At 31.8% G+C, this 13423-nt stretch overlaps 1 protein-coding gene across 5 annotated transcripts; it reads right to left on the bottom strand.

The window, feature by feature from the left end:
* Nucleotides 1-716: 716 nt before the first annotated feature.
* On the bottom strand, nt 717-7893 carry LOC112023453 (ubiquinol oxidase, mitochondrial). 5 transcript variants are annotated; one of them, XR_010624560.1, is made up of 6 exons: nt 7499-7893; nt 6229-6357; nt 3734-4222; nt 1290-1482; nt 1119-1196; nt 717-988 (listed from the first exon to the last, which is right to left on the bottom strand). XR_010624560.1 is itself a non-coding variant. In XM_024056058.2 (4 exons), the coding sequence occupies exons 1-4, from the start codon at nt 7844-7846 to the stop codon at nt 1423-1425; spliced, it is 1026 nt and encodes a 341-aa protein (XP_023911826.2). In that variant the 5' UTR covers nt 7847-7893; the 3' UTR covers nt 1064-1422. The 5 variants fall into 5 exon arrangements, 1 of the variants encoding a protein (XP_023911826.2); XR_010624562.1 differs by lacking the exon at nt 1119-1196; XR_010624559.1 differs by having other exon boundaries at nt 1119-1482.
* Nucleotides 7894-13423: the final 5530 nt, after the last annotated feature.

Consider the following 13423-nt stretch of genomic DNA (forward strand, 5'->3'; position numbering starts at 1 on the left):
TTGTAAAAAAAAAAAAAATTATTATACAAAATTTGTTTGAACATAACTTATTTTGTCAAACATAATGAACAAAAAATTTATTATATATATATATATAAACTTATTAAATGCAAAACATTAATTGAATTGAAATTGCAATGAAGAAATAATACCAGTATGATTAATGTTTGCAAATGTGGGCCGCAATGGGCAAAAGTTAGGTCCAGTGCGGCGTGCACTAGATCCATTAGGATTATAACACATTTTTATTTTTGACCATGTGTCATGATCTTGACGAATCCAATATACAAAAATACTAAATTCAAGTCAAGTTCGGCCAATATAGAGTTTTTCTTTTTTCTTTTTTTTTTTAAATTAAAGAATTTGGAGTATCATGAATTATGGAACATGAATTTGTATGGGAATAAAATGTCCTTCTTTTGGGAAAATGTAGGATCAGTAGTCCATCATTACTTCTTCTCTTTGCCTATATATATATATAAATATATATATATGGGGGATGAATACGAGCCCAGCCTGAGAACCAAAAGCCCAATAAGATCATTTTTATAAGGGTAAATCCAGCCCAAAGGCACGCATGAGGATGAAGTGATCTGATAGACAGAAGGGAACCCCCCGGAATCATTTCCACAAAGGCCCGAACTACTACGATTAGTGTTTGTAGAATTCTTTTCCTCCGCTTGGGATACTTGAATGACTTGATAGCACACAGGAAATAAAAAATAGTCCGATTATCATAAACATTTCGCTATAGGTATGAGGCCCCTCCACGCTAAAGTGGAAACGAAATCATGAATTCAATCCAATACACGAGTATGGGAGTGTATTTTCCTATCAAAAAACCCTTTTAACAGCCAGAGGATAATGTAAAATTCAGAAAATTGCCGACAGGAAATGATAGATTTAACTGATCATTGAGCACCCATGGGACCAAAAATTGTAATCCAAAAGTAAATGCCTTCAGCCCTTCACTGATCCGTGAGAAGCCCTGACATGGTACATGTAAAGACATTTAACTTTTAAAGCATTCATTGAATTATGATAATAACACGAATGCCGTACATATAAAGCAGAAGCAAATGAGAATGAATTTAAAGGCACATCTAATCACCACTTACAATTGTTTTAGTAAATAATATGCCTTTCCCATCTTGATTGCAGACAACTAACATGCTTCCATAAAAATAACTGACGTGCTTGATAGACACAACAAAAACATGATATTACAAATCGCCATTATAGAGAAGCTGTCATTAAAGCCAACCAAATTGGATTTAAAATCAACATACCATATATTCCATCCTCTCAAACTTGTCCGACAAAACAATGCATGCTCCTATAGACACAAAAGTCCTCACCATAAGCAATTCAAGATTATATATGTCTGAACATTTATCTATTTGAATCTTCACAGAATACATCTTAATGATAACCAAGAGGGGCTGGTGCCTCTCTCAATTCCTTTCCCTGAAAGTGAATGTCCTGCAGAGAAAGTACAGTCATAACCCGATAACAAAAAGTAGACGAAAGATTAGTATCAGGATTATTTTTCAATAATATAAGGACATACTTGATATATTATATTAGACACTTCCAAGAATAACAAAATCATAGAACAAATAAATTTTACTGAGACTAAAAACCTACCCGTAAGACCCACCTCTACCCTTTCACAGTGAGACATTCAATGCAGTTAAGCTAAGTCATTTTTCCATCAAAGCTATCCATAGGTTAAATTGAGTTTGCTTTTAGTCAAACCTAATACAAGAAATTTACAATATTCCATATCTCTTTTCTATTTACCTGTCTTTTTCGAAACAAAGATGGAACATTATAAAATCACAAAAAGCAAATAAAAGATGTAATCAGACAAACTCCCGTTGTGTTCTACACAAAATCTAGGAGATACTAAAGAGACAAAATTAGTAAGTTATTTGACAACTGAAATTTAAAATGAAACACAAAGAAGAAACAGCGTCTTCTTTTTTTGCCTCATTTGGGCTGCCTCCCTATCCCCTTAGTACAGAGTAATTGCTGAGAGACCTAAATTGGAAGACGTCAGCAAATTTCCTAACTCAAATGTTAACATATGTCTCTTTATGTTTTATTCCCCTTCATCCTCACCTTTTACTTATCCAAAAAAAAAAAAAAATGTTAACATACTGATCAAGGGTCTGCTGACCCAGTGCTTAGGTTACGTTGAATTTTTTTTATTGGTAATTTACACATGCACTCAGCAGCTCAGCCTCACCCTCCACCCACACTTGTAAGCCATAGAGAGTCTAATCTGTCTTTGTAACCAATACAGTACTAAATACCAAAGCAAATGATGTCCAATCAAACACAGTTTTCAATGCTATTAAGTTAAATCATAATTGTATTTTCAGAATGAAAGTAGACAAAGCCTTCAAAAGAAAAAAGTAGGCAAAAATATGCAGATAAAATCATAAACAATTGTAGATAAAATTTGTAAAACTAACTGTTAACCAAACAAAAAAGACATTTATTATCAAGTCTTTATATGTTCTACGGAAAAGATCCAGTAAAAGGAGGAAACTGAAACTGTTTAGGCACTATAAAATAATGACTGTCATGACGGAATTCCCCTATTTGTGAAGTACAGAATTTCATAATACCCATCAGCTAGCCTACGTGACCAAAGTCACCATCCCAAGTAAAGAGAGGAAGTTGTTTCATACAATACATAGGGTTGTTACACCATGAACATGATATCCCTACAAATTTCATTAAAAAAAATCTCCCCTATTGGTTTACCAACCTTAGGAAAAGTCTTTAACACCTAAATGAGCTAGCATCCAGGTCATTGAAAAATAAAATTTTATTTAAAAATGGCAGGCTAAAAGTATGAAACAAGATGCTATAAATTGATACGTGCAATTGGAAAACCAGTGACAAAACTCAAATTCTAAGCCAATATAAGATGGGAAAGAAAGAAATAAAACAGATAAAAAAGGTGGATCCCAATTAAAAATGAATTCACTTCACCAAGAATTCTTAAAGAAAACCATTTTCTTCTATGCAAAACAAGATGCCAGAAATTGGGAAGATATTTTAGGAAGTGCATCTATATGTTCACAAGATATAAAGATGCATAACACATGGAAAAACAGTCTGAGTTTTTTTTTTTTAAACCTCCATACATATTTGGTTGCAAAATACTGTGTTTTCAAATTAATTCTTTTAATAATATGACTCTGTGACTAAATCTAGATTTACAAACTGGAAAATTTCAAAATAATTTTTTTTATCAAAGTTGAATTTAAAAATATGGGAGAGGAGAAATTTTTAATGAGCTTTAGAATAAGTTTTTATTGTTATTATTAAAGCTTAATTTAATAATTTTTTATTAAGATGCAGTGCATGTGTAGCATTTTCCATCCATTATATTACCAGAAAGCCAACAGAAGGATCGATTATACAATTATCAAAGTACAAGGGGTCTATTTGATTTTGACCCAAAGTTCAGGGGATGCTTTAAAAATTTTCCCATGCAAAATCTCTCATTTGTCATATTATCTCTATATCAGCAATAGATTTTAAAAAATCTTATGTACCATGCAAGTTATATGTCTATATACAGTGGAGAATAAAACATAATGACATATTTTAGGAGACCAGAGACATTCAGAAATTATATACATAAAAAATGTGAAGAAACAAATTTGTGAAAAAAATATAGAGCATGATCATGGGAAAGGAAAGTAATACTCACAGCAGCAAAATGGTTAACATCCCGATGGTGAGCTTCATCAGCACGAATTACAATTATAACATCCTTAAGGGTTGCATCCTTGGGTAGCTTCCAGTAGTCTATTGCAATAGCAGGAGCCGGAACATTTTCAATTGCACCACTATCAATATCCTTCAAATACTCTGTATATGAGTGTATTGCTTCCTCCTCCAGGTAACCAACAATTCTATGGGCCAGTTTGGGGGAGAGAAGATATACACCAAAGAAGCCATTGAAGAAGACTCCCTGCACGGTGAGAACCAGAAGTCTTTCATACCACTTGGGCTGTACAAGTTCCACCATGGTCATCAAGTGCATCCTCTCATTCTCTGCTTCTTCAAGCAGGGCTTTGATCCAACCACCACTTTGCTGAAACTTGCGGAGAGACCTTAGGTGCAGCAGCATTCCTCCTACCATACCAGGAACGGCTGCCACTGTTTCCAGCATCATTGCACGACAACCATACCGTCTCTGCAAGATATTTTACAAAATGAAACTCGTAAACATAGACTTTGGCAGCAATATCGAGAAACAGACACAATGGTTGCTAAAACATGCTGTCCCCAGAGAAGAACAATTCAAGTGTTATAGTTTGGTACATCCACTGAAAAGAAGGGATAACTAACATACAATCTCAGTGAATAGAACTTGAATCTAGGAACAAAATAGTTATGTTATACTCAAAAAACTATCAAGAGATCTTCCCTACATGTTAAAGGAGGTCACTTATCTTCATCTCATTGCATCTACATCAGTAAGTTAAACCGTACAAAGCGCATGCACACACGCACACACACACAAAAAAAAAAAAAAAAAAAAAAAAAAAAATAAAAATAAATCAAACATATTATAATATTTCTATTTCAACTACACCAACAATTTTCAATTTATAGAGTGATCCATTCTTCTTCAGTATAACTTACTTCCCCACTTTCCCATCTCACATATTTGCCTCAAATTGTGATTAGAGAAACATGAATAATTCCTAAAATGTTTGTTTATTCAACAGGCATAAGTATGTAGTTCTAGTGCTCTATATTATTAATAATCAATAACTGGCTTGTAACACTCTGTATGACTACGTAATCCAAATTACATTTCCTGTTTTGCACAGTAATTTCTATTGGTATGTATGACACTTAACTCAATCTGAATTACAGAAAAATTTAATTAGCTTCTATGCATATATACGTCAGTGGTGAAGAGAAGGCTCTCCCTAAGAGCAGGCTAAAAGATATGCAACTATTTTAAAATTGATCTTTAGTGGTCCGCCTATCAATACAATATTCATGATAACAACACCACATCTTAAGCTTGTTGAGAAGGTGAGCCCAACATGCATTATTCCTATCGACATTCATTAAAGTTTGGAAAGAATGTGATCATCTTAATGAAGAATACTGTGTAAAATTAGAGAGCAAAGATCCAATTGACTATTAAAGAAGGACACTGGTGTGGACACCTGCAACAGACATTTTACCAATTTCATAAATTTAATTAAGCTCCCTCGGTATCAGTACTTCAAAAGTGTTCAACTATATATTTCGAAAGATCTTGAGAAAAATGGGGCCCAAAGACAGCAAAAACAAACGATATAACAGAACAAGTCAAAATCACAAGGGGGTGGAGGGATTAAGAAATGAAAATGAAACTAGCACCATCCCGCTAAAAGGACAAGGCAGAGGAAAGCATAAAAAAGTTGTCAAACTTTCTTCCTGAATTATGCAAAAGCAAAATAGAAATCAAAGATATCAAAGAAATTATCAAAAAAATTCAATTATAAGAAGAGTCCAATAAATTTATGATGATGTTAAAAATACATCTTGTTTCAAATGGACTTCAAACATTGACCCAATAAAATTAATCTTGAACGGACAAAATTGCAAAATAGCAACAAATGAATCTTCCATGGTTGCATCGATAAGGCTCCTAATCAAGATATAAAAGTAACTAAAAGAACTTCTAAACCAAGTGAGAAACTACTAAAACCAAATAGAAAAAAGCTCTCAAACATAAAATAAGAGTCATGGGCCAACAATGTTATATATCCTATTCCAGAAATTTTAAAAATTACCAAATAACCTCACTTTAAAACATAATTAAAAGTGAACCACCAACTTTCTAAGTAGATAAACTTGATACTAAGACTCAATAGTAACAAAAGTAGTCTATGGGCGGTGCCAAAGAGTCCTCACACCAAAACTAGACCACAATTCTTGAGTCTTCTTGCTATTTGATCTTATTTTTCCTTGAACTCTGTTGGCTACATCACTATCACTACAAAATATTTCCAACAGAGCATTCTTGAGTTCACAAAATTTGGATTCTACCTAAGAGAAGAGTCTTTATGCACTAGGAAATACACAGCCAGTGTTAAAAATATTTCGCTAGGAAAAAATAATTAAAAGCAAAACACGAGTAAAAGTTAAGTATGCTTTTTGATGAATACAATACAACACACAACAAAGGTGACTTACCTTAAAAAACAAATCTGTTGGAATTCTAAGAAGTTTCACGGTCCTGTACGCAACTTTATCCAAAAACTTCTTTGGCACATGATGCTTTGTCAAATCTATTGACAAGTCTGCCTCATAAGAGTCCCATGGCTACATCAGAAAAGAAAATCAGTCAATAAGTCTAGTATGTACACTTCATAAAAAAAATTTCTTGAAGTTCCATGTAATATAAACTCACAAGAGAATAGAATAATGCGTAATGTGGTTGACAAGTAAATATTTTGTTTTAGCACAAAAAGAACGTAACAAGGAAATATAGAACATATCTCCAAATTAAATGTCATATTTACATTCGGGAAAATGCCACGGATATTGGTTACTGAAATTGTTGCATTTATCAAACTTAAATAAATGTATCTAAAACAGTTGTCATTTTGTAGATTGATTTTCTTCAGACCACTTTGACTAAATGAGTAAATCCTAATCTGCAGCTGAAAATTATCTCACTGAAGAAATGCTGAAAAGAGAGGGTTAGAAAAGTGAGTAACATATCAAAATAAACAAGTGCCTATGTCAGTCAATGAATTGAAGACTCAAAATGCTACCATTTTTTTTTTTATAGAATTTCAACTTATGGCGTCCGCTTCTAATAATTATGCTATTTTATCATCAAATCAAGACATTAATCAGTTTTTTATGTAAGCAAACATTGACCACCAGATTTCTTATTCAACTATTAAAAACTTTGCCAGTTGAGTTAGCTGGAACCACCAAAATGCCACCACGCTTGAATAAGAAGGTTGGTCTAAAATTGATATAACTAACCATGACCGGTTCATCCACTAAAATTTCAACATTGTTCCTATTCACTTAAAACAACACATGGTAGATTTTCCTCTCTTTTTTTTTAAAAAAAAAAAGTTGTAAATCTGAAAGATCTCTTAAAAGAAGGGGGAAAAAATAGAACAATCAACAATCCATTTAAAGATTACAATAAATTATTAAAAAAAAAAAAAAAAAGGGTGTGTAGAACTTTGTAGAATAGTGAAATTCTGTTAGATAATATGTTTCCCAAAACAAGAACAAAAATGTAAAAAAGACAGCATAATAGGCAACAAATCCAGAACAGTAACCTCTATGGTCAATTACAACAGTTAAAAAAGTGCAAGTCAAAACAACAACAACAACAACAACAACAACCAAAAAAGGCAATTACTCACAAAAACAATTCATTCATTCACAAGTACACAATGATCCATAAAATCACCAAAAGAAAAGTTATTATTATTACCATGAAACAATTCCAAGGCCAATCGGTACCATCTGGTCTCTTGATACTAGGCCTAGACAGCCCCCAATAGCTATTCGCCATTCCTTTCTCCTCATCACCATTCTTCTTCTCCTTCTTCTCTTCTTCCTTGATCGCTTCCACTCCTCCTCCGTTAACAACCTCTTTGCTCTTCTCCGCTACCGAGCTCATCATTCTACTCCTCCAGTAGTAGTACTGTTGACTCTGCTGCTTATTCATCATCACTCCCTGCATGCTACCAGGCCTCTCCATCATCTCAGCCGTCGACATGTAACCGCCGCCGCGGCTGCTCAGCCCCCTCGCCAGACTCCCCGCCACAAAACGCTTCATCTCTTTTGTTTCCTCAGAGTTCGGAGAGATGTCTGAGCTGTTTTGTTCATGTGATGAGAGAAAAAAGAATAGAGAGAGAAAGAGAAAGAGACTCGGGGTTTTTGTACTGTGCTTCGCGTTGTATGGGTTTTGGTTTGGTTTGTTTTTTTTTAGGCCGTTGCTTGGGTTTCAAGGCAAAGCATTTGACGGTTGAGATGATTAGATTAGAGGCTATATCATATAAATATATAAATTGTATCGTCGAATCTGAGTGGAGTGTGACGGTTGCTTTTGGAAAACCGGATTATCTGCGGCTTATTTTTTTGTTTCTATTTCTGTTACCTACCCTCCACTCTCGCTAATTTCTTTGTTTAGAAAATGTTCTATACATCTTTTTCTTTTTTTCATATTTTACACTTCTATTTTTTTATTTATTTAATCATGTATAGACTATTATAAAATCTAGTAACTCAATTAGTATCTCTTTGAGATTTTCAATAAACACATTTAGGGTTTTAAAAAAATAATGTATAGTCTCTCGGATCATTTTAAAATTTTAAATGATGTGATAGTCTGTGCACTTATAAATTTATAAAATTTGATTTGAATCAAGAAATCAAACAAAACTTCAAATTGAGAGGATCAATTTACCCCCATTGAGGTAGGTACAACAAAATTAAATTAGTTAATAACAAATTTTCTAGAAATAACATTGTTTTCCAAATTATCAAAATATTTGACATTCCTCCCCATATTTCACTCTAACATGAACAAATAATTGATATTTCACCTTAAGATAAAAAAGTGGAATGTTATTATTTTGATCATTTAGGAACACAGTATCAACATCTAAGAGTTGGATATATTGTCTATTTGAAAATTGCTTATTTCTAGTAGTTTGTTTGCATAATGTAAAACAAAAAATAAAAACTAGTTTATTTTCGAAATGCTCAAAATTATATTACTTTGCGATGAAAAATAGTGTGAGACTCGCAAAAAATACATAAATCAAACCAAAAAAAAAAAAAACTAGCTTATAAACACAATCCAAACTCCTAAATAATAAGATTGTGGTTCAAGACCCCAAGGCTGAGGTGGAGGTAAATTTAGGTCATATTTCTAACCATAATTACAAACGAAAAAATAAATAAATCACTCAGATATAAATAATTTTTTTTTAGTATAAAAATCTCAAATTTTCATGAAAATTTAGCTATAATCAGCAAGAAGAACATCATAATTGAATAAGAGGTCAAAATTTAATTACCATCTACACTAAAAATTAATTAATATGTTAATTTAATGGTAAAAAACTACCACTAAAGGCCAACATGGTGGGTTGAAACTATCTAAAATAATAAAATAAATAAATAAATTGCCAGTGCACGAGAGAAAATAATTGCAGAAGAAAGCAGGTAATTTATCCAACTGATTGATTATGTGGGACCCAATCGTTTCCTGCAGGCTCCGCTAGGGCAAATGATTGAGTTGTATAGGACGAAGAATGATTTTGGGATGTAGACTAGTAGAGCTGCTATAAAAATACTGAGAGCGAAATTCTCGGTGAGTAACCGACAAAGGTATTCACAATGGACGAGTATACCCTTGTCTTCTCTTTGAAATTACAACTCTACTCTCATTTTCATTCCAACTTGATAGGAGGAGTTGTCGACGTCAAGACCGGTAAAGTGTAAATTACAGTGCTGATTGGTACGTGGCAGGCTAACCGTGCCGCACGTGTTACTAAAAAAAGGACTTGTCGGGAAATTAATCGCTCAGGCGACCAAAGTTGCTTTTAAGGGTTTTGGAAGGACTTAGGAGCAATCATGCATTTAATTAAGAAAATTTTATAAGGAAAATATTAATAAGGGTCCTGAGAGAATTAATTAATAATTTATTTTAAAAAGTTTTGACATTATTTTTAAAAAAAATGAAAAAAATTGTCAAAATATTAATTTTTTTTCTTTTCTCTTAAAATCTTTTTTTAACTGGATTGTTAACTAATGCATTAAAGACACTCGCTAGCATTACCTATTTTATAATAATTAACAAATCTAAAATAATTAAAAGTTCGATTAAACAAATCTAAAATAAATAAAGGTTCAATTAAAATTTAAAAAATATTAAAGGGTTTGAGTAAGGGTGGCAAAATCTAATATGATCCGTGAATCCGACACGATTAACCCGTTTATAAACAAGTCATAAGTTGAGGCTAAACAAGTTCGAGTCATATTCGAGTTGACACAGTTAACCTGTTTAATAAATGGGTCGCGTTCGTATTTAACATGCAAACCCGTCTGACCTGTTTAGCTTATTAAGATATTAGTTTTTCTTTATATTATTGCTTAATTTATGGTTGTTTTTATATGTTTATTACTATATTTATGATTGTAATTATATTTTAATTTTAGATATATGGAAATTGATAGAAATTATACAGGTTAGGTATGACCTATTAATCAAATAGATTATTAAACGGGTTATTTGTATTGACTTTTACATGACTTGTCAAATAAACGAGTTAAATGTGTAGGGTCGAGTCAACCTATTTAATAAACAGGTTCTGTTTGGGTTGAGGATTCCTAACATGTTTACTAAATAAGTTAAGTTTGGGTCACCTTATTTAGCCGAATACTTATTGCTTGACACGACATGAACCTGGCCCGCGAATACAAATTGCCACCCCCAGGTTTGAGTTTGCTTTTCTAATCTTGATTCTTGTGCGGTTAGTGGCACAGGCACTAAATTTTTTTTTTTCTAAAAACACTATTTTTTTTTTCACAACTTGTTAAGATGGTAATCATATATATATATATATATATAATTTCAATTAAAGTTCAATTTTGTGTCATGTGTCTAATTTAAGAATTTTTATTTTTGTATCTTGTTTTTTAAAAAAAATACCAAGTTAATTATTCATTGAAAAAAACAAAGAGTAAACCAATCATACACCTAATTTAATCATTTTTCCTTTTTTTGTCTAAATACCTGTGATCTAAACCACCTTAAAGTTGATCTTGGGATAATATGTGGCATTTTATGGACTACGTAACCAGCTTGAAGCTCTGTGTGGGCATGATAAATTTCATTTTATTACCCAATAAGATGATAAATATTTGTCATTGAAAAAGTATAATTATACATAGGTTAATTAGGATCAAAACACCTCCTTGAAGTTGTATGATAGAATATTCAAAGTAAGTGCTAACAAAAGATTACATGAAATTACCATATGGTTTAAGGTTTTTTTTTTTTAAATTTTTTTATAGAAAGAGGTTTAAGTTAAATATAAGATACAATCAAAAGAGAGTTAAAAAAATAAAAATAAATAAACCTAAAAATATTAAAATACTATAGCTAAATATATGATATACAAATCTTAGTGTATACAGAATTGTAGCCTCACAATGCAGGCTACATGCTTCTTTTTTTTTTTTTTTAGAAAGACTACATGCTAGTTGTAAATAATAAATAATGATTTTATACGGATCCAATAATTAATATCACTATTATTTTTCATCACTCACAACTTATCACTTCAACAAATTAGAATAAAATTGTGTTATTAGTTGTATTCAAACAATCTTATTAGGGTGTCGAAATTAATTACCAATGCAGCTGAAACTTCAATATATATTGTGCAAATTTGGCTTCATAATGTTTGGTCACAATAAATTTTATCATTACATTCTTTATGATCAATGCATAATATTCCTATAGAAGTAATATTATTTTATTCCAACCATAAATCACTTTGATATTGTAAAAAAAAAAAAAACAAAAAAAACAAAAACAAATATGATACAAAATTGTTTGAACATAACATATTTTGTCAAACATAATGAACAAAACATTTATTATTATTATTATTAAATGCAAAGCATTAATTGAATTGAAATTACAATGAAGAAATAATACCAGTTATGGTTAATGTTTGCAAATGTGGGCCGCAAGGGGCAAAGGTTAGGTCTGGTGCGCTGTGCACTAGATCCATTAGGATTATAATACATTTTTATTTTTGACCATGTGTCGTGATCTTGATGAACCCAATACACAAAAAAAAATACTAAATTCAAGTCAAGTTCAGCCGATATAGAGTGTTTTTTTTTTAAATTTTTTTTTTAATAATTAAAGAATTTAGAGTATCATGAATTATGGACCATGAATTTGTATTGGAATTAAATGTCTTTCTTATGGGAAAATGTATGATCAGTAGCCCAGTCATTACTTCTTCTTCTTCTTCTCTTTGCCTATATATATATATATATATATATGGGGGATGAATACGAGCCCAGGTTGCGAACCAAAAGCCCAATAAGATCATTTTTATAAGGGTAAATCCAGCCCAAAGGCACGAATAAGGATGAAGTGATTTGATAGATAGAAGGGCACCTCCCAGAATCATTTCCACAAAGGCCCGAACTACTACTATTACCGAGGTCGATTTGTCGAGGTGATGAATATAGCCCTCCCTGTGACAGTTGACGAAAGGATCACAGATAACCAATTCCCCTCTGAATCGAGGTGCCACCTTCCATTAAACTCACCCTAGGAAGCGCAAAAAAGGGATAAGCACCACTAAGGGTCTTTTTGGGATCCGCTTATTATGCTAAAACTGAAAACTTTTTGCTGAAAGTACTATAAATAAAGGAAAAAGTTAGTTGAAATAGTACAGTGGGACCCATGAATAGTAGTAAAAATAAGTTGAATAGTAAAATAAGTTGGCTTTTTAATTTTTGTCAAACACACACTAAAACATTCACCTCCACATTAATGAGGTTTTACACGTAATCTTTGCCAATGCTAATTGACTAGTTTGAACAGTGGAAACATTCTTAAAAGTCCTATTTCATGATCAAAGAGTGGCAAAACAGAGGGATGATGAGACAAGTACCCCCCAAATCCACCTAGAAATAGGCCAGTTGGGAAGAGAGGGTAGGGAAAAATGACTATTAAAGGTGGAGAGGTACAACATGAGAAGGGATTCAAAAAAGTTTGGTGAGTAAGTTTAGAGAAGAACAAGAGAGAGAAAGTTGTAATAAAACAATATGTCTAAGAGTTTTTAATTTTTATCCTATCCCTTGTACCTCCAAAATCCAGTTTCTATATCTATAAAAGTCTTCTTTAGTCCTTCTTATCTTTCAATTTGCTGTTTAGATTTCCCATTGTGGAATATTTGCTCATCTTTTTATAAATTAATTGGGTAAATCATCTTCGTTATCACTTTTCTCTTAGTGGTTGTTTTTGATCCCCACTAAATATATATATATATATATATATTTTTTTTTTACTTCGTTATCACTTTTCTCTTAGTGGTTGTTTTTGATCCCCACTAAATATATATATATATATATATATTTTTTTTTTGCTTTAGGATCTAATTATATGTATAAGAAGAGTAATGTTAGAGATACAAGTTTTTTTTTTACAAAAATTTTTACAAACTATTGATGTGGTGAGCGATTATTGGTAAATGAAAGAGTGATGTTAATAGTGGGTTTTGATGAAAACCAAAAAGAAGTTAGCCACATCAATAGTTTGTAAAAATATTGTAAAATAGTTTGCAACTGTAGCATTACTCATAATTAATTTTGTATC

Source organism: Quercus suber, unplaced genomic scaffold, assembly GCF_002906115.3.
Source record: "Quercus suber isolate HL8 unplaced genomic scaffold, Cork oak 2.0 scaffold_458, whole genome shotgun sequence".
Taxonomy (NCBI): domain Eukaryota; kingdom Viridiplantae; phylum Streptophyta; class Magnoliopsida; order Fagales; family Fagaceae; genus Quercus; species Quercus suber.

Coding starts and splice junctions, on each gene's coding strand:
- LOC112023453 (XM_024056058.2), bottom strand. CDS start 7,846: ATGAAGCGTTTTGTGGCGGGGAGTCTGGCGAGGGGGCTGAGCAGCCGC. Junction 4,223..6,228: donor CAACAGATTTGTTTTTTAAG/GTAAGTCACCTT, acceptor AATATCTTGCAG/AGACGGTATGGTTGTCGTGC. Junction 1,483..3,733: donor ATGTTAACCATTTTGCTGCT/GTGAGTATTACT, acceptor CTTTCTCTGCAG/GACATTCACTTTCAGGGAAA.